The 18,145-nt window shown below is 49.8% G+C and overlaps 1 protein-coding gene across 10 annotated transcripts in view; it reads left to right on the forward strand.

Annotated features, from left to right (window-relative positions):
- The window catches only part of ANKS1A (ankyrin repeat and sterile alpha motif domain containing 1A), a 77,133-nt gene that overhangs the window by 37,939 nt on the left and 21,049 nt on the right, over positions 1-18,145 (forward strand). For 7 of the 10 annotated variants that reach the window (XM_086862013.1, XM_086862012.1, XM_086862011.1 and 4 more), the window contains 3 exons: positions 1,323-1,888; positions 12,598-12,664; positions 16,797-16,903. In XM_086862013.1, the coding sequence (XP_086718139.1) occupies positions 1,323-1,888; positions 12,598-12,664; positions 16,797-16,903 (740 nt within the window). Of the gene's footprint in view, positions 1-262; positions 546-1,322; positions 1,889-12,597; positions 12,665-15,028; positions 16,691-16,796; positions 16,904-18,145 lie in introns of those variants that run through there. The other 3 variants (XM_086862014.1, XM_086862016.1, XM_023942303.2) reach the window with 3 other exon arrangements.

Raw genomic sequence — 18,145 nt, forward strand, 5'->3', positions numbered from 1 at the left:
GCAAGAAGGATTCACCATGCTCATCAGGCATGGGGTACCTGGGACCCCCACACAAAGGCAAATGACTATTTTAGCCCTTTCCTGCCCATTTCTGGTATGAGGAAAGACCACAAAGCCCAATGGGTATTGGTGTTTGAAAATCCCCTGGTCAGGCTTAGTGCTGGAAATGTGCTGGGAGCTGAGTTGGGCTCTCTGCTGCTGCTAACAGGCTGCTTTTAGTTAGAGTAGAGCTCATTATTTTGCTCACAGAAAGGAGGGTTCCTTTGCCTTGGCTTCCAAGAGCTGCTGTCTGCAAAGCAAGTGATTTCCTCTTCACATCCAAACATCCTCCCTGCACTTCAGAGCCTCAGAGCCTCATTATCGGAGTATTTCACTGTATTGTTCCCTTGCAGCATCATTTTTTAGTCTTCAGCACTAAATGGAAGCAGTTAAAATTCACAAGCAATGCTGGGAGAGTGAAGGAATCCTAGGAAACCAAAGTTAGACTTGTTGGCTTGACAAAGTTTTGCTTTTGCAGTTGAAATGCTCATCCAGCAGTGACGAAGGTGAGTGCGTGTGTGTGTGCGCGCGTGCGCGTGTCTGCGCGCTCAGCACTTGGGATCAGTCAATTGTTCATGGTTTATGCAGGACCCTGGTACCTGATATTAAGGCTGCTGGGGCAGGAGTAGCTGGGAACCAGTGTCATATTTCTGGGGCAGCCGGTGCTCCACCAGCTCTGACCACTCTGTGCTCAGTTCATCGCAAAAGAGACTTTTTACTCAAGCTTTTTTTCTTGCATAAACTGTTTATTTCTCTCCCCTGAGCAGGGAGGAGAGGTTAAACTCGGAAGCCACTAGGGAGGGAAGCAGTGGGTTTTTTTGGGAGCGGATTTTGAAACTGGCAGGTCAATTACAGTCCAGGCGTTTTCCCACCCTGCAGCCCGTGCCAAGAGCCAGGCGCACGGCTCTAAATAACACTCTGGTCTTTATGGAAATGGATCAGATGTTCCAGGAGCCTCTGTCTCTGCTGCTCCCACCTCACTTGCTCTCTCTGCAGGATATAGTTAGCACTTCTCTTGGCCTTATATAGCAAGGCCTGATAGTTAGTGTTAACAGGAATAAAAAACACGGAGAGCTGCCAGATTGCGTAAATCGGGCCAGTGTTTGGAATTTCATAAATGCCATGACTTTGGGTACAAGTTGAGCACACGGAACAATACGGAACTGTTCTCTCTTTATCTCTCCCTCCCTTGCTGAGGGAGGGCAGGGAGAGAGCTGGAATTTTGCTGCTGCTTCTTCCATGTTTTTAATTTCCCCCTCCTCTCTGTTTTCATCCCCTTGAAGACCACAGGAGGAGCAGTGGCAGCCGCAGCCAGGACTCTGCTGAGAGCCAGGATATCCAGGTGCCAGAGCAGTTTTCAGGGTTGCTCCACGGCTCTTCTCCAATCTGTGAGATAAGCGAGGACCCTTTCAGGCTCATTTCCTCTGCGGAGAAAGGGGACACGGAAGCCACGAGCCACCCCGCTGCTATGCAGCTGGAGGATGCTGAGTTACCCTCGTCAGGACCAGCACGGAGCAGTTCCCTGGACCCCACGCAGACAGTGGTGTATGCCACGGTGCAGCACGTCAGCCGGGCGGATCCCGCGGCCGTAGTCACGCCCTACGTGCCGCAGCACCCCAGCGGTGCTGAGCCAGAGGGGGACAGAGCTGTGGGCAGAGCCCACCCGGGCAGCAAGCCCAAAGCCGAGCTCAAACTCAGCCGCAGCTTGTCCAAGTCGGACTCTGACCTGCTGACCTGCTCCCCGACGGAGGACGATGCCATGGGGAGCCGGAGTGAATCACTCTCCAACTGCAGCACTGGGAAGAAGCGGCTGGAGAAGTCCCCATCCTTCGCTTCAGAGTGGGATGAGGTAAGGCTGAGCTTGCTAAAGAGCCTCTGTGCCAGGAATGACTGTGCAGCTGGAGCTCCCCTCTGCCATGCTGCCCTCAGGGGTCCTGGGTGGGTTCCATTGCTTCCGCAAACTCTCACAAGGCATTGACAGGCACGTGCTCACTTGGGAACCTGCAAATGCCAAAAGATAAAAGTTCATTGGAGTGGGGGAGTAGCAGAATTGCAAGCAGTTTCAAAGTTTTTTACTCAAATACAGGGCTTGCTTTCTTTTAGGCAAGCTGGATATGTTTTCACATCCCCAAAATGAGAAAGACTTGATAACAATGCACTTCATCAACCTTTCTCCTGATTTCCTCCTTCCAGTTCTTCCCTGCTGACTATCCCAATGTCTTGGAAGTGTTGTGTTGTTGGGTCCCTGCTGCTGGGGAGTGTGAGCAGTGCCCAGGGGTTTGTGGGGATGGAAGGAAGAACAGTAATTAGGCTGGTTTGTGTATTTGATAGCTCCCGCTCTCCTTCTCACATGCTTATTTCAGTGGCTGGTTAGCTGTCACTTTATTATCATATCGGACACCCACGGACAGTTAAATATTTCATGCTCAGAAAGTTGGCTCTGGAGAGCCACCGGGGCAAGATTAAGTGTCCCTCTGAAATTCAGCACCGCAGCATTACTGAAACATTCTTTGGGGATGATTCTGTGCTGGGGGAGCTGGGGCTGCATAAGAGATAAGCTTGGATGAACCACTCTTTGTACTCTGAAAGGAACTAAAACCCCGGGGGTGGTACTGTGGGTGTGGAGTGGCGTGTGTCGGGCGTGGAAACCCAGGGGAGGGTTGTGCCCCTTCACTGGCTGATGCTCAGCTGCCTCTCCAACCCTGACTCAGAGAGAAAATTATAATCTAGGGAAGAGAGAGATATTTGGAGATGCTAAGAGCAATGTGAGAATCCATCTCTCAGTCTGTTCTCTCCCTCCCCCTCACTCCCTGCCGGGTCTCAGGGTTGCCAAATAGATATTTTCCTCTGCAGCTGCTTGGGCTGGAGAGGCTTCACTGTTAATTGCCCAGGTCAGTTGTACTATGGCTTAGGGAAAGGCTCTGCAGCAGAAGGTTCTTTGGAAGGGCTGGATAATTCCCTGTGCTTTTATCTGAGCTGTTTGCAGCAGACACTGAAAGGGCAGAAGCCTTTGGCACGACTGTATTGGTAGCAGAGGTCAAGTGCTGGGCTGCCTGCACTGCCTCTGCTTCCTCTGCTCAGATGAACCCCGGAGCTGCTTCCTCCTGCCTGTAAACAAATCCCTCATTTCCCCTGAGGTGGTCAGACGTGCCCCAGGAGAGGAATCTGCTTTTCCTTCCCCTCATGTTTAGGTGAGGAAATCAGAGAAAGAATGTGAAAAATTCACATCTGTCTGCAATGGGGCAGGTCTCACTTTTTTTGAAAGTCTGGCTGGTTGTGATGGCAACAGTGAGATTTAAACATAAATGTAATTCTGTGGTTGTGTGTTGAATTAGTTCCCTGGATGGGATAATGCAGCTGCTCAGAACTGAAGGCAACTTTCAGCCTCTGCATTTACCAGGGCAATATAAACCTTGTTGAGCCACCCCTGTCAGCAATGGTTGGCTTTCCCTCTGTGCTGAGCAGAAACAATGGCAGATTTATATTATTCTGTTAATTTTAATGGCCTTTATGCAGGTGACTGAGGAGAAAGGTGTTTTTTGTGCAGCTCTCTGTGGCTTCCAGCTGTACCAGACAAGCTGAGGACTCTGCCTGATGGTCTGCTCAGCAGTAGCTGTGTCTGTGCAGGGCACAGGGGCTTGGGGAGGAATCTGTGGTGTCCCTGGACAGACGAGATCCTGATCCTGCTCTGGGCTGTGGTGGCTGACTGGGGACAGCAGAAAATCTGCTTCTTGTAAGCAAAGGGTCACATCCTTGCCCTGGCCGAGCACTGCCAATGCCCTTTGTTGGGAGTGGAAGGTGGTGCTGGCTTTGCCAAAAGGGTGGGATGGGGAAGGAATGATTCACTTGGCAAAGCTCATCCTTGTTCCCAGTTGCAGCTCCCCTGCTCCAAGGGCCTGGCCCAGAGTGTTGCTTTGTACTCTGTACTGTCCAGGAACCCCATCAGCCCATGTCCCATCTGCTCCTAAGCCCCTGCTCCTTGCTGGAGTGGCAATGCAGCTACTGTCAGGTGGGACTTCTGTGTGAGCAAGGCAGAGAAACTCTTGCATCAAACATCCACGTATTGCCCAGGGAAGTGAGGACTGAAAATGCTCAGTCCTGCTCTAGAGGGAAGCAGGGTGGGGGCAAGGAGGCATGTGAGGGGCATGAGCTCTCAGTCAGCATAAATATTTGAATCCTTCCAATCCTGTCTGAGGACTGAAGTGATGGGTTTGGTGTTCGTCATTGGCTCATGAATATTGAGCAGACAGGGATGAGTGGGGCAGCGGCAGCTCATGGAAAGGTTTGACTCAGAACAAGCTGTATTTGCACCTCTGAGGGAGGGGAGCTCTGGCCCTCAGCCCCACTGCCAGCCCCCTTTTCAGGGTGGATTAACTTGCTTCTGCTCTGCCTTTCTGCTCTGTGGAGCAGCTCCAGACCTGCCCTTCAGCCTGGTTCATGCTCCAGGCTCCGAGCAGGGATGTCTGCAGTCAAAGCCTGGGGCTGCTCTTCTGCCTCATAGGTGCTGGTAAGAAAAACAGTCTGTTAAATGATCAGGGCAAAAAACAAGGAAGGCTGCTGGGAATTAGCCTCAGACCTAGCTCCTGACATCCCTTAACATCCCCTGACATCTTCCACTTCCAGCTGCCTGCTATCAAGTCAATGCTGAATTTGAATTTTGGAGTATCCATCTCACAAAATGAGGTTGCAGTTCTGTGTTCTGACTTAAGTCCTTCTAGGAAGAGATTAAATGTCCTTCAAAAAAATTTAGGGAACTGAATAAAACATGCACATTACTTTATTATTTTTTTATTTTTTTTTTAGAAAAAAGGAGGTGCACAGTCCACCACTTTCTATTTTCCCCAAGTGAAAGAGCTAATGAATATTCTGTAGCTAATTATGGCACTGGACATTCATCTCTGATGACTAGCTGCATGTTGACTAACTCCATGTCCCCTGAAAGGAATGCTTTGCATATGCAGCAGCCATGGATGTGGTGTTTCACCAGTTCCTGACCTCTTCAGGGGCTGTTGGTGTCCCCTAAGGGTGGATGCCAGGAGCAGATGGCATATCTGTGGTGCCTTCCACCTCAGGCTTGGAGCTAGGAAGCAACTTGATGGAGGTTGTGGCTGCTGTGGGTGGGTGTCTTTAAACCTCATCTGGACTGTTGGGTGCTGCAGCACCCTGTGGAATCAGTGTCTTAATTACAGGCTTACTGTGGAGGATTAACAACATTTGCATTGAAATATGAAACTTTCTGGAAAGCTTTTGATGCAAAACCTGCCTTAAAAACACCCAGGAGTTGAAATTCAGAGCTGCCAGCCAGCACCGTTGAAAGAAAATGCAAATATTCCCCTTGTTACTCAGGAAGAGCTGCTGGTTTTGTGCCTGGTGAAATTGCATGGTGTACAAGCTCAGGCGTCAGCCTCTGCCTCCCAAAATGTTTCATTTATTCTCTTGGTTCAGGTGTTCAAATCTCACCTTGCCCTGGGTTTGGCTGGTGGGACCAGGCAGGGTGGCTTGAATTGTCCCTGGGTGTCCCCTGCCCCAAGCTGACCCTCACCCACAGCTCACATTCCAGTTTCTCCTTTGCCTGAAATAGTTGTGATTTACTTTTGTCTAGGGCAGAAGCAGTAGTGGGGTCAGTATTTTTGGTCTTGATTTCTGCTAAGCAAGCATGGCCATCAGGGTCTTAATCAGCTTAATTATTGGGCTGATTATTCTATTGTCTCCAGATCCCAGTATTTCCTCCTGTTTTTCCTGTGCTAAGGTCAGGAATTCTTACATCATCCCCATGTCCAATCTCTTCTCTTTGCCTCCAGTGGTGAGATTTCCTCCAACCTGATGAACTTTTTGAAGTGAAAGCTTTTGTGTTTCCACCATTTTTAAATCTGCTGCAAAGTCTCAGCCTGCTGGAATTGTGAGCCAATGGAACTAAGCCAATCCAAGCCAATGTAAGACAAATTACTGGTTTTACAGGAAAACCAGTGTGCTGAAAGGCAAATGGAAAGACCAGGCATGCTTTGTTCCAGCAGCAAGGGTTGCACACAATGTATTTGCCAGTGGAGCAGCTCCATCCACCTCTGTGTGTGTTTGTGGGAGCTACTCAAGTGTGTGAACTCAATATTTGTGAATCAGAAGCTTTTGATTCTTGTGTGAATGATTCGTGCTCTGACGGATGTTTTGGTTATGTAACAACCTTGTGATCGTTGGCGTTTTGGGGACGTTTTTGTTTCTCAGGAACAGGAATGTCCGGCCACGGTGTCCTTACTAAATCCAGTCCTTCATTATGTTCTCTTCCGCTTTGCATTGCATCTTCCAGCACTTCTCAAGTTTTTATTTTAAAAAGAGTCTTTAAATTTCTCTCTCCAGCCTGGAGCAGCTTCATTGCTCTTTCACACAGGCCAGAGCCAGCCTTGCTTGAGAACCTTACGTTGCTTTTGGGGTTTGAGTTAGGATGCAGGAATATGGAAAAACAGTGAATTGATTCAATGCTTTCCAGGGCTTTGCCTTTTTTATTGTGAGTCAGAGTAGCCATTGTCCAGTTGTTTCCCTGCTGTGGACTGATTTGTTGCTGTATTTCTCTTTATTGTGTCAGCGCTGGATTTTACTGTTTGTCAAAACAACATTGATATTTGGAGGGCTGTGATACTGCAGATCCATCACACACTGTTGTGAAATTCAAGTTTATACCATAAGTTCCTTTTGCTACATGTTTGGATTTGTACAAAAAACATGGGCTGAAGAGTGGTGTGAGGCAACAGGCCCTGGTCCCCATCCAAATGAATTTCTCAGAGACCATATTAAGCCAGAAAATTTGTTTGCCTTTATCACTGGCAAACAGTTGCAGAATGATTTGAAATAAATTCAGCAAGTCTCTGTGTGGTGTGGAAGGCTGCTGGGGGAGGATGGAGCACAGCAGCTCTTGATTTGAGTGCTCAAATGTGCCGTGAACAACTGGCTGGTGCAGTTTAGCTTTGAATTAATAAACGGAGCATTATGTTTTCCAGGCCTCTGGTGTTTGTTATGCTGAGTTCATACAGGCTGGTGTCTTTTGGAGACATGGAATATATTGAGTAGTGAAATATGAGCCGTGTGCTCCGTGAGATGGCAATGGGAGAACAGAAGCTGAAGCATCATAAACTGAACCAGAAGTGGTTTATGGGCTGTCACCAACCTAGAAATGAGATTCACAGCCCAAATCCAAATTTTTCAGGTCTGTACCTGTATTAAGGAGTCAGCAGGTATCATCCCAGATCCCACTCTTGCTCCATCCCTTTCAGACACGCTGGTGGATGCTGCAATCCTGCCATTCTTCTGCTCCTGGATGTATCCCAGCCAAGTCTGAGCAGCCTCCCTTCTTCTTTCAAGGGTGCATTATCAGTCAGTAATGTGAGGTTTGCTGTGGTATTGGTGCAAAGTGGAAGTGTCAATGATTCTGTGCTGCCCCAGCATCATCCATCGACCTGATAGTTCTCCCCTGGAGTTTAGAGCTGACCTGCTGGGCTGTGATGGGGCTGCTCACATCATCACTGGGGGTTTGTTGTGCTCAAAGGGGTTTGAAACTGTAGAAGCAGTTTGTTTGGGGGTTGGTCTTTTTATAATTTGAAACCAAATCTTCCCCATCCCCCAGCTGTTAAAGCTTGGAAATAATGAAGTATTAACTCCTGACACTCTCCTGGAATTGGAGAAATTTAAAAGACCGATAACCTTTCTACCCAACTTTGTAAGTAGCTTTTCAGACTGAAATCTGCTGCTGGAGCTGCTCTTGTCTGCTGAGCCTGAGCCCCAGGCAGGTTTGTACAATAGGTTATGAACCCTCAGTAATAAGGATTTATAATGGGAATCCTGCTGTATTCTTAATTATACTCCTGCTGCATGGTGTCATTATAGTGCACTAATGCCCTCCATATGGCAGATAGTGTGTGCTTGGTTCTGTGTGGTTTTATTTAATTACAGACATTTATTTGAGGAACTTCACTGCTCAGAGTCTGATGCCTGTGCAGGTGCACTGCAGGTCCTCCTCCTGGTGCTCAGGAATCACTGGTGATTTTTAAGCTACCAGTTTGGGAAGGGGCCACAGAGGAAGCAAAAAACATTGACCCACACAAGGTAGGGAAGCCCTGGTACAGGTTGCCCAGGGAAGCTGTGGCTGCCCCATCCCTGGAAGTGCCCAAGACCAGGCTAGACAGGGCTTGGAGCAACTTGGGATAGTGTCCCTGCCCATGGCAGGGAGTGGGAGTGGATGAGCTTTAAGGTCCCTTCCAACCCAAATTGCTTGAGGATTTTAATTCGCTCAGGGTGACCATGCTGTGTCCTTGGCAGTCCCTGATGCTGTGAGCAGAGACTGAGAACAAACTTTGGCATTTGCACTGATGCTGACTGTAAGGTGAGGTTTTGCAAAGCCACGTGCAGAAAGCTCCAGGAGCATCAAGTTGCCTCCAAGACTGGGTGAGTGTCACCCTGACAGTGATGGTCAGTCTGGTGCTGTCCAAACGAGGCTCCTGCCCTGTGTGTGGGCAGACAGCTCCTACCCTGTGTGTGTTGTGTGAAGCTCTTTATTCAGAGGACAAAAGCACTGGGGCTGCTTTAATGGCCCCCAGTCTCTCTCGATCGATTTATTGGCTTCAAACTTGAGCAGTGGCTTGGGGAAGAAAAGCTGGAGAGATCAATATGGACACCCTCGTTTGGCAACCATCAGGGCAGGATGTGGAACGGGGCTGGCTGTGGAGCAGAGCCTCTGCAGAGCACTGTGTGCCCTCAGGGACAGGAGGTCACTGCCCTCTACACAGATGTGGGACCTGTCCATCTCTGGGTCCCTGCTGCTCCTGCAGGCTGGGATCAAAGAAGAGATATCCTTCATCCTACCCATGTATGAAGCTATTGGCTGCTCCTGCCACGAGCACTGTGAGGTGGGGAATTATACTGCTGTGGAAATGTCTCATGTCGTGCAGCAGGACAGACCTTGGCATGCCACAAGGCTGGCTTGGCCTCGCTGGACTTCTGCAAACAAATGCCTGTTCCTCTGTTAACAGAACCCTGCTTGGGACAGTTTGTTTTGAGTCAGGTTCTGTTTTGGAGTCACTGGCCAGTTGCTATGTTCCCATGGCCACCTGCCTGCCTGGAAGAGGTTGCCCCAGCTCTGGCCGGACTCTTGGCTGCACCCAGCTCCTTTTTTCAGAGTATTTGTATCTTATACCAAATGTAGGCAAATGTGAAAATAGATCCAAGAGCTCCAATCCTGTAACCGCTCCGCAGCTCCTTCCAGGCACATTCCTGCTGTGGGGTTAATGAGGGACACTCTCCCGTCCTTGCAGCCTTTCCTTCTCCCAGAGCACTTCAGCTGTGCAGGAGCTTCCCTGGTGGGGTTTGAGGGCTCATTGGCTCCCCCTCACTATCCCAGCCTGGAGCCAGCTGCCCCCCTGCATTAGGGATAACAGATATGGTTGTATTAATTTAGAAGGTGGAAGCATTTTGTGGTTTTGTTTCTGTGGCTGTAAAACAAATAAACCATAAAATCCCCACCCCAAACCGACCCCACAGCACAACCAGAGATGGGCACTTGGTGCTTCAGTGGAAAAATACAGGTTAAGCCAAAACAAATCGGAACTGAGTGTTCAGGCTACAACTAAGACTGAGCTGCAGCGCTATATTTAAACATGATATTTTTGTATTTTAATAATTAACCAGTGGGAAAGAACTGCCTAAAAAACTGTAGCATAGGCTATTTTCAAGGTATCTTCTCTTCAGCCCCAAGTCCATGCTGGAGTGCAGCTGAGGAAAGGCTGCAGAGGAATAGGGATGCTCTAAAGCAGTGGTTCTCTCTCCAGGTTTGTCCTTCCCCTCATTCTTCTCTGTGCAGCCTCCTGACAGTTAAATCAAGCTGGTCAGCCAGCTTGAAAAGAAACCCGTGTTTGAGGTGGTGTGTGAGTCTGTTTGAGGTGTTTGCTTTTCGTGGAGAGCCGAGGGCAGGGCAGGATTTCCCTGGGCATTAATGGTAATAGCTGGAACTGTGCGTAACCATGACCGGCACTTGGCAAGGGAGAGCTGTGAAAGGTAATCCTCTGCCACGTGATTGTTTAATTTCCATTCAGTTTTATATAGCACAAGGCAATTCCCTGCTTTTGAGGAAGAGGTTGTGGGTGTTTCAGTGCATCAGAGGCACCTGCAAGTCCTCAAGGCAGTGTTGGAACTGCAGAGCTGGCAGTGCTGGGGGCTGAGCCTGGACAGCATCAAGTCTCTCTCAGATTGGGAGAGGGCAGCACAATGGAAACAAAGGGACTTCACCTCAGAGTTAATTTGAAATTTGAATCCAGCTAAAGATTCCCAGACAAGGTACAAGAGCAGATCCAGCTCAGAGATATACCTTGTCCTGAAGCTGATGGGTGCCAATCTGCAAAGTTTAATGTCCTTAAACTTTTGGAGCTTGAACTGAATTGACTTCAAGACCCAAATTGTGCAGCAATCGCTCAGGTTGCAGCAGTGTCTCAGAAATCCTCTGCAGCTTGGGCTTAGTGCCTGTCCATAGAAGGGAGTAGAGCAGCCAGTGCCAGGGCCCTGGGAATTCCTGGTACCTGGGAATGGAGCTGGTTCTGCACCATCCCTGTATTTCCCTCCAGTCTTGCATGGCCATAATGGTACTTGAGGGCACTGTGAAATTCGAAGGTTTTGCTGGAGAGCATTTACTGCTTTAGGGGTCAAAACCATATGCTTTGGTGGTTCTTGTTGGAATGAATCCAGCAGGCCTCAGCTGTCTCCCAGTAGTTCCAGCAAAGGTCACATTCAGGTCCTGGCTCTGCCCAGGGGCCAAGGAGCAGAGAATGTTTTTGCCTTAGGGCAGGATCCGTGTGTCCATTGACTCCAAACCCCTCCTAACTGGAATTTCTTTTTAGATCATACTTCCCTTTTCTGCTATATGTGTTGGGATTCTGGTTGTTTATCCAGGATAATTTTGAAATCTCCCCGTAAATGGGCATTAACTGTATTTCAAGTCCAGTAGAGGTGCTCATCCTCGTGGTTTTCCAGGGGCAGAGGAAATCCTATCCTTAATAGTTCTGTTAGAGCTCACAGGACTGCCTGGTCCCTGGTAAGATTTAACACTGCGGGTGCCATGTCCGCTGCTCCCTGCAGGAGGAGGGGTTTCCTGTAGATCTGCCTTGACAGGAGCCTTGTAAGAGGTTTTTTTGTTTCACCAAAACCCCTCTCTGGTGGAACTCAGCTCCAAGCTGTCCCCAAGTGTGCATGGCAGTCAGATCCAGCCTCTTGCAGCATCACACAGGGAGTGAGGCAGCCAGGGGTGAAGTCCAGGGAAACTTGGACTCCTTCCCCAACTATGTCCTTAAATGACCAGGAGAAAAAAAGTTGAGTAAGAATTGAGGTTTATTCCCCTACTCTATGGCCAGTCACTTTGCATTCAGCAGCAGCTACTCAGAAGTGCCTCACAGGGGTGTTTACTTGGGAGGTTTCCTTCTAGGAGTCTTATTGGAGGCACTTTTTCTGTTTGTTTGTTTTGTTTTGTTCCTGCTCAGTTATAGACTGAAGAGTGGGGTAAGCAACCAGCCCTGAGCCTCTCGAGTGTGTCACTCTTTGAGAGACAGTGGGGTTCAGTGCTGAGAGTATTGAAGTGTTTGAACTGACCAGCTGAGCTGCAGTTTGTCAGGTCTTTCCTCTTACAGACTAACCTGGGAATTGTCAGTTCTCCCTCTGCACCACTACACTGAAAGCCTTGATTTACAAATTCTGCTCAAGAATTACTTGAAAAGTTTCTCTTCTCATTTAAGGAGGTCTCCCAAAGGTTCACTGGGAATTGCAAGCTGCATGGATTTATTCTTTTGTGTGTGTGGCAAATGCAGCCATTTCTGTGCAGCTTTTAAGTGGATTCAGACCCATTCCAGCAGAGTTTGTACCTTTTCTTCCTCGTTGCCTGAGGTTTGCCTGGAGCTGTAGACTGTGAATTGCTTCCATCAGAGATGGAGCTGTCTCCTGCTCCCTCTCCCGGGTCCTTCAGGCATTTGTCCCATGGTGCTGCTATCCCAAATCATCTGTTTTCAAACCCTTTGGAAGCACCTGCTCCAGTGGGAGCACAGCTCCTTGCATAGGATTGGGAAATGTGGTGGTTTAAAAGATAAATTAAGCCAAAACAAAAATTCCCAACAAAACAGTGTGGGGAAGCGAAGTTCTCAGTCTGCTTGCTGGGAAGGAGTGGGTGACAAGCATTGCTGCTGGTGTAGGGGGCTGTGTGCCCTACGGGGTGAGTGAAGAGTTTGGGGCTCCTTCCTGACCCCCAGGCTGTACTCCAGAGGGATGGATTTGTTGAAGCTTTTTATTTCCGGGCACTGGCAAGCTGTGGAAGGGAATGCTCTGCAGAGCCTCAACCTCTACATATCCCTTCTGAGCCATCCATCCCAACAAAGACTTACCCAGGCAAGGTGTTCAGGGTACCTCTTGTGGTTCAGAGATACCTTAACATCCTTTCCTGGATTTCTTTAGCTGTCACGTGGGAGGTGAAATCCTGGGCTGCTTTTGCCTTTTCCTTAGGCTTTATGAATAATGCAACACGTGCTTTTATTTTATTTCCAGATTGAAAAGATCATGAGTTCCATCGGTGAAGGCATTGACTTTTCCCAGGAGCAGCACAGGATCTCAGGTAGTATACCCGGCATGTGTGTCCGTCTGTCCTGGCTGTACTCTGCACACAAACAAGGTGCTGGCTCCTGTGTGTGGATATCTTTAATCTGTTTTGGCTCTGGGAGGGAGAGGAATGCTCTGGCACAGGAGGAGCAGACCTGGGTTCCCACATGATGCTCAATGCTGCTGCCAGCAATTTTAATTCTACACTCCTTGGGAAGATTCCTTTAATTTTACTGAATGCAGCTGCAGGATTTTCCTCCTAGCTCTTTCCATGAGGGCAGCAGCTGTGCAGAGCAGGGCTGGATGGTGCCAGTGGTGGGTCAGTATGTGTGCCATGGTGGTTTTTTTTTGCATGTGGTTAATCTGCCAGGTGCCTCTGGGAGGCTCCTGGGCATTTCTAGGTGCTATTGGTACCCACTGAACAAGGATCTTGGAGGACACTTAAAATGTGAATTCCCTTCTGTGCCTTTGAATCGTGTGCAAAAGCAGAACTCAAGCTTGCTGGAGAGCTGCCATGACAAGGGATTCTGTCCTTTTAAATCCTTCACCTCCAGGCTGCTGTAGCAGAACAGCTCTGACTCGGGGTGGGCAGCAGCTCCTCCTGATGAGATGCTAATGCAGATCCGCACACGCAGCTCACACGGGCTGTGACAGAGCTCACCTCATACCCATTTGTCACTCAGGTTTTTTCTTAGGTGAGGAGGAACCCACTGTTCCCAGTGGGAGTTTAGCCTGATTTGAGCTCTGCATTCCAGGGTCAGGTGGCTTTGCAGAGGAGTTGGAGCTCAGTGTGGGTTTGTGCTCCCTGCTCTGACAGCCTCCCTGCGCCAGTCCTGGCTGTGATGGATCAATAGCGCTAGGGAAAGGTCTGACATGGAGGGAAGAGTAAGAGCCAGTGCTTCTGCAGAGCTGCAGCTGTGCAGGGAGCACTCAGCAAGATGGACACCCTGGAGCAGGTGGGCACGGGAGCTGCTGTGTCCTGGAGCCAGAGGTTTTCCCACAGGCAGTGCTCTGTCACACTCAGTTTGGGATCCCTCATGCGCAGATCTCCTGCTGGGCACATTCCCTGTTTGTCCCTCTTTTCTCTGGAGCAGGCAGAGCTCTGACAGCTCCTCCCTGGGAGCTCCCACACATTCGGCTTTTCCTCCACAGGGCTTTGTGGGACTGTTGTGCTTCAGGTCATGGTGAATGTGCACGGAACTGCAGGAAGCTCTCCAAATGTTCTCGCATACTTAAAATGAGTGAGGCTTGAGGATATTGGGACTTGTGACTAGCTTGGTGTCTGGAAAGGTGAAATGCTTTACTGGGAGTTCCTGTGGGGATAAGAGTGTTTGGAGCTGCTTGTATGAGCAGTTACTCTGTACAACTGCCTTGTGTCTGGGTAATGGCTTGGCAAGGCCTTCTTGGAGCACCATCATTTTAGGGATATCAAACTCCACCTGCCCTTTTTCTTAAGAGAGTTTGGCCTTGGAAGAGATGTTTGTGTCTCTCTGCACCAAATTTCCACGAGTAGGTGGGGTGATGTTGGTCCAGCACAGCCCATGCACTGATTTCATCCTCCAGAAAAATGCAAACTTCACAATAAAGATTGTTACTGAAACAATAAAACCTGAAGGCTCCTCCTGAACCCTGGCAGCCTCTTCCTCTCTGTGCTGTGGGACCTGAGAAGAGCCTTGCAGGAGGCACCACAGATTTGGGAATGCTGTGATGTCACAAGTCAGAAGTTGTGATCAGGGTCTTGCCAGGGGGCACAAAGTACTCTGATTCTTCTGTTCTTGTATCATCCTTGTATCACATAAATATCAGGTGTATTTGGGGCATCTTACTTTTCAGCCTGGGATGTTTTAGGTGTCTGTTCTTCTCTTTGTAAAGGAAATCCCTCCATTCCCTCCCTCCAAATACTTCCCTCTCTTAATTTTGTCATGACTTGAAAACGTTTTGCAAACCTGCACTTGGTGTCACTGTGGGTTTCCCTTTCAAAAGCAGAAATGTATTTACAAGTGCATGCAAGGCTGAATAGAGTAAGTAATTTTAAAAATTAAATTGAGGAGCTCAGGAGAAGGAGCTGCTGTGGTTTCCTTCTCCCTGCCAATACCCCAACAGCTCCCAGGAATGCTGTGGTAGGCAGCAAGCACTTCCTTACCTCTCTCTTGATAAATTAATTCTGAGCCAGCCACAAATCACTTGGATCTGTCAAAGCAGACCTGTGACATCATTTTTTAAAATCCCCAAGCCATGTTGTCCATCATCGAGTAAATATTGCGGAGTCAGTGATTTCCACTGGAGAGTTACGGAGCCGCTGCCTCCCTCCAGCAGGTGGGAGTGCTGGGAGGGGGGAGAGGATGAGGAGAAGGGAGGGACAGCGTGGGGCTCGCGGCTCAGACAAAGCCGCTGCAGCCGCCGGCAGAACACAAGCACTGGCAAGGGGAAAGGATGGAGGGGAGGATGGAGAGCTGGTGTGCAGGAGCTCCTGGCACACAGTCTGGGCTTAGCTGCTGCCCCGGAGCATGGGCTGGCTCAGGGGAGGGAGGCAGAAGCCTTTTGTGATCTCGGCATTGCTGCGTACGCTGGAAGGACCAGCCAGTGCTCCCAAATACCGGCACAGGAGCAACCCCTGGGACCAGACAGCAGGAATTACCCCAGGAATCTGCAGGTGACACCGTGAGCTCTGTGTGTGCGGCCATTGCAGCACAGTGGGGAGGGATGGCTGGAAGGTACCAAACTGCTTCAGCTGACCTGAAGGTTCAAAGGAAGCAAACGGGGGTCTTCTGATCATCCTTTTCTTTGTATCCATGCTGGAAACAGACATGCCGAGGAGCCTGGAAATCTGCCTGTCTTGCATAGCAAATTCCCTGATGATAAGGAGATCTCTGAACTTTTTTTTGGTCATACTTAATGTATTGAGCTTTACTAGAGGAGAGTAACAAGTCACTGGACTCATCCCAGGGGTGAGGGAAGGGAGAGCTCATCTTCCAGGGCTTCCATAGGTGTTGGGAGGAATCTCCTTTATCAGAGGCTGAAGAGGAGGTGCCAGGGCATAGCTCGGACTTGAGCTGCTGCGGGAAGAGAAGAGAGTGTGCTTGCATTTGCTTTTTTCCTTTTGCCATGGCTCAGAAGCAGGGAACCGAGATGCCTCCATCCTGCAGAGCTACTCCCCATCTGAGCGAGGGGCTACATGCGGCAGCTGCGCTCGGCCAAAGGAAATGAAGGAAGGGCAAATCCAGGTGTGTGCCCAACACCTGGCAGGACCAGCAGTGTTGGGTGAGAACCATCCTGGCTGTGCTGTCACACAGTGCAGAGCTGGGGCTGGGCTCTCTGGGGTCAGCATGCTGGAACGCCAAGCGACGGGATCGCTGGTAGAATGACAGAGCCAGGGCTGCTGACCGTGTGCCTGGGGTCTCCATAACGCAGTAACGGCGAGACAAAGCCCCTGCCATGGTTTGCTTCTCTCAGGACTATTGGGGAGGAAGAGCACAAGCCCTTACTCTCCGCTGCTGCAGTCTGTGCTTCCTTTGTCTTGCGTGTCTTCCCGCGGACAGCCACTCTGCCTGGGCTCTTGCTGCCTTCCCGAGCATCCGCCGCGTCCGAAGCTGTTTTCTCTCAGGCTGCTCCGTGCTCCCCGCTGAGCCAGGGCTGTGTCCGGAGGTGCGCGGATGAGAGGACTGGCAGAGCTCCTCTCCCTTCCCTCGCACCTGCGACTGCCTGGGAATGCCTTGGGTGGAAGTTTGCCGCTCTCCTTCCGCCCCCTTCAGCTGAGCCAAGGAGTGGATCCGCATCCCCGTGGGGTTGGGCTTCATGTGCTTGCCTGGCGAGGAACTCGTGAGCCCTGACAGCAGTGCCTGTGATCTCAGCACCCCAGCAGCACCTCTGAATCTTTGCCCGGGCGAGGAGTTTTTTTGCTGAGTGTGAACTGCAGTACAGATTGGTGCCTGGAGCCCACGGAGGCACTGAGAGCTTGTTGTCCATGCTCTGTGCACACAAGAGGAATTGTCTGCCCACTGATTTGTTGTACTCTGAGCATAATTTTTTGAGTTTCTTTATGGTAATGACTATGATGTGGCAATGCCATCTGTCCTCCTCAGAGTGCCGCTGCTACCGCCTGAACGGTTTCTCTCTGTTCAAGCGGCTGCCGATTCCTCTCTCGTCAGGTTCGCGGATGCTGGAGCAGAGCGTCGGGGAGTGGCTGGAGTCCATCGGCCTGCAGCAGTACGAGAGCAAGCTGCTCCTGAATGGCTTCGATGATGTTCGCTTCCTGGTGAGTGCACAGGCAGGGACCCCGAGCTCTGAGGAACAGGCTGGCCAAAGCTTCCCGCGTTTCCCCGTGTGGGCGCCGGGCAGAGCCGGGTTCTGCAGCCCAGCACAACAGTCTTGGAGGGTGTAGAGCAAAAGGAATAGAAGAGGGTTATGTTGGATCTTCACGTTTAATTCAGGTGTTACTGGTTTTCTTGCTAAAATTTTGATGGAAAATTTTATTTAATCTGCCCCCTAAATCTTTACTATCCAACTTACTCCAGAAATGGGAACTGAAATTTGCTGGTGTTTTGATGGAACCCCTGAGCAGTCTGTGCTCTGGGCTGTGAAGGAGGCAGCAGACCTCTTGTTGGAACTGTACTTGCTCAGAGCATGCAGGCAGTATGTTAATGAGCTGTACCTAATTGCATTGACACTGTTGGCTCTTAAACCTAATGATGACAACATGGTAATGCTCAGGGTTGAGGGGTTTTAATAACCAGCATCTAGAAACTTAAAGCAGCATGGTGTAAAAATCCGAGAATTCGTGTGGAATGATGGATGAACTGCAAAGAGGGAAAATCTTGGTGCTGCAGGAGGGGTTCTCCCTGCACAGCTTAAAAAAATGCTTTTGAATGTGGACTCTAAGTTTGGCAAATAACAAAAAATGGATGTAAACCTTGGAAAAGTCATTTTGGCTAATGCAGTATTTGGAATGGGAGCAGTGACATTTCTGGTGCTGGGGGCATTGCAGAGAGGTGACACCAGGAGGATGTGAGCTGGGTGAGGGGTCTGGGAACACACAGTGGCCATCACTGGTGGGGAGGGTATGAGGGGCAGCTGGAGAGACACTGGAAGCCAGGTAAGGGATGGAGGCTCAAAGAAGTGCACATCTGAGCAGCATCTGTTGGGCTACTTAAAGGCAGGGTGTAATTATACTTTAAAAAATGACCTGGCCAAGAGGATAAGTGTTGTGGGATCTATCTAGCTGTGCCTCCTGATCTCCACAGAAAGCAGACAGGCCATTTGCTTTCCCTTCCCCTGGCAGGGCCAAAACTCTCCTCCAGAGCTGGGGTTTGCTGTGGTTTTCACCCCGAGTCCCATCCTGGCAGTCCCAAACCACAAAGTGGACTCTTGGGAAGGGATGTGTGAGGGTTCAGCATCCCTGTGTGTGCTGGGACTCTTTGGAGATGGTACAACAAACTTAAATGAAATAACCTTGTGGATCCTCTTGGGATCCCCTGCTGATGGATCTGTGATCATGGTG

This window comes from Cyanistes caeruleus, chromosome 24 (assembly GCF_971803275.1).
Source record: "Cyanistes caeruleus chromosome 24, bCyaCae1.hap1.1, whole genome shotgun sequence".
Classification (NCBI taxonomy): domain Eukaryota; kingdom Metazoa; phylum Chordata; class Aves; order Passeriformes; family Paridae; genus Cyanistes; species Cyanistes caeruleus.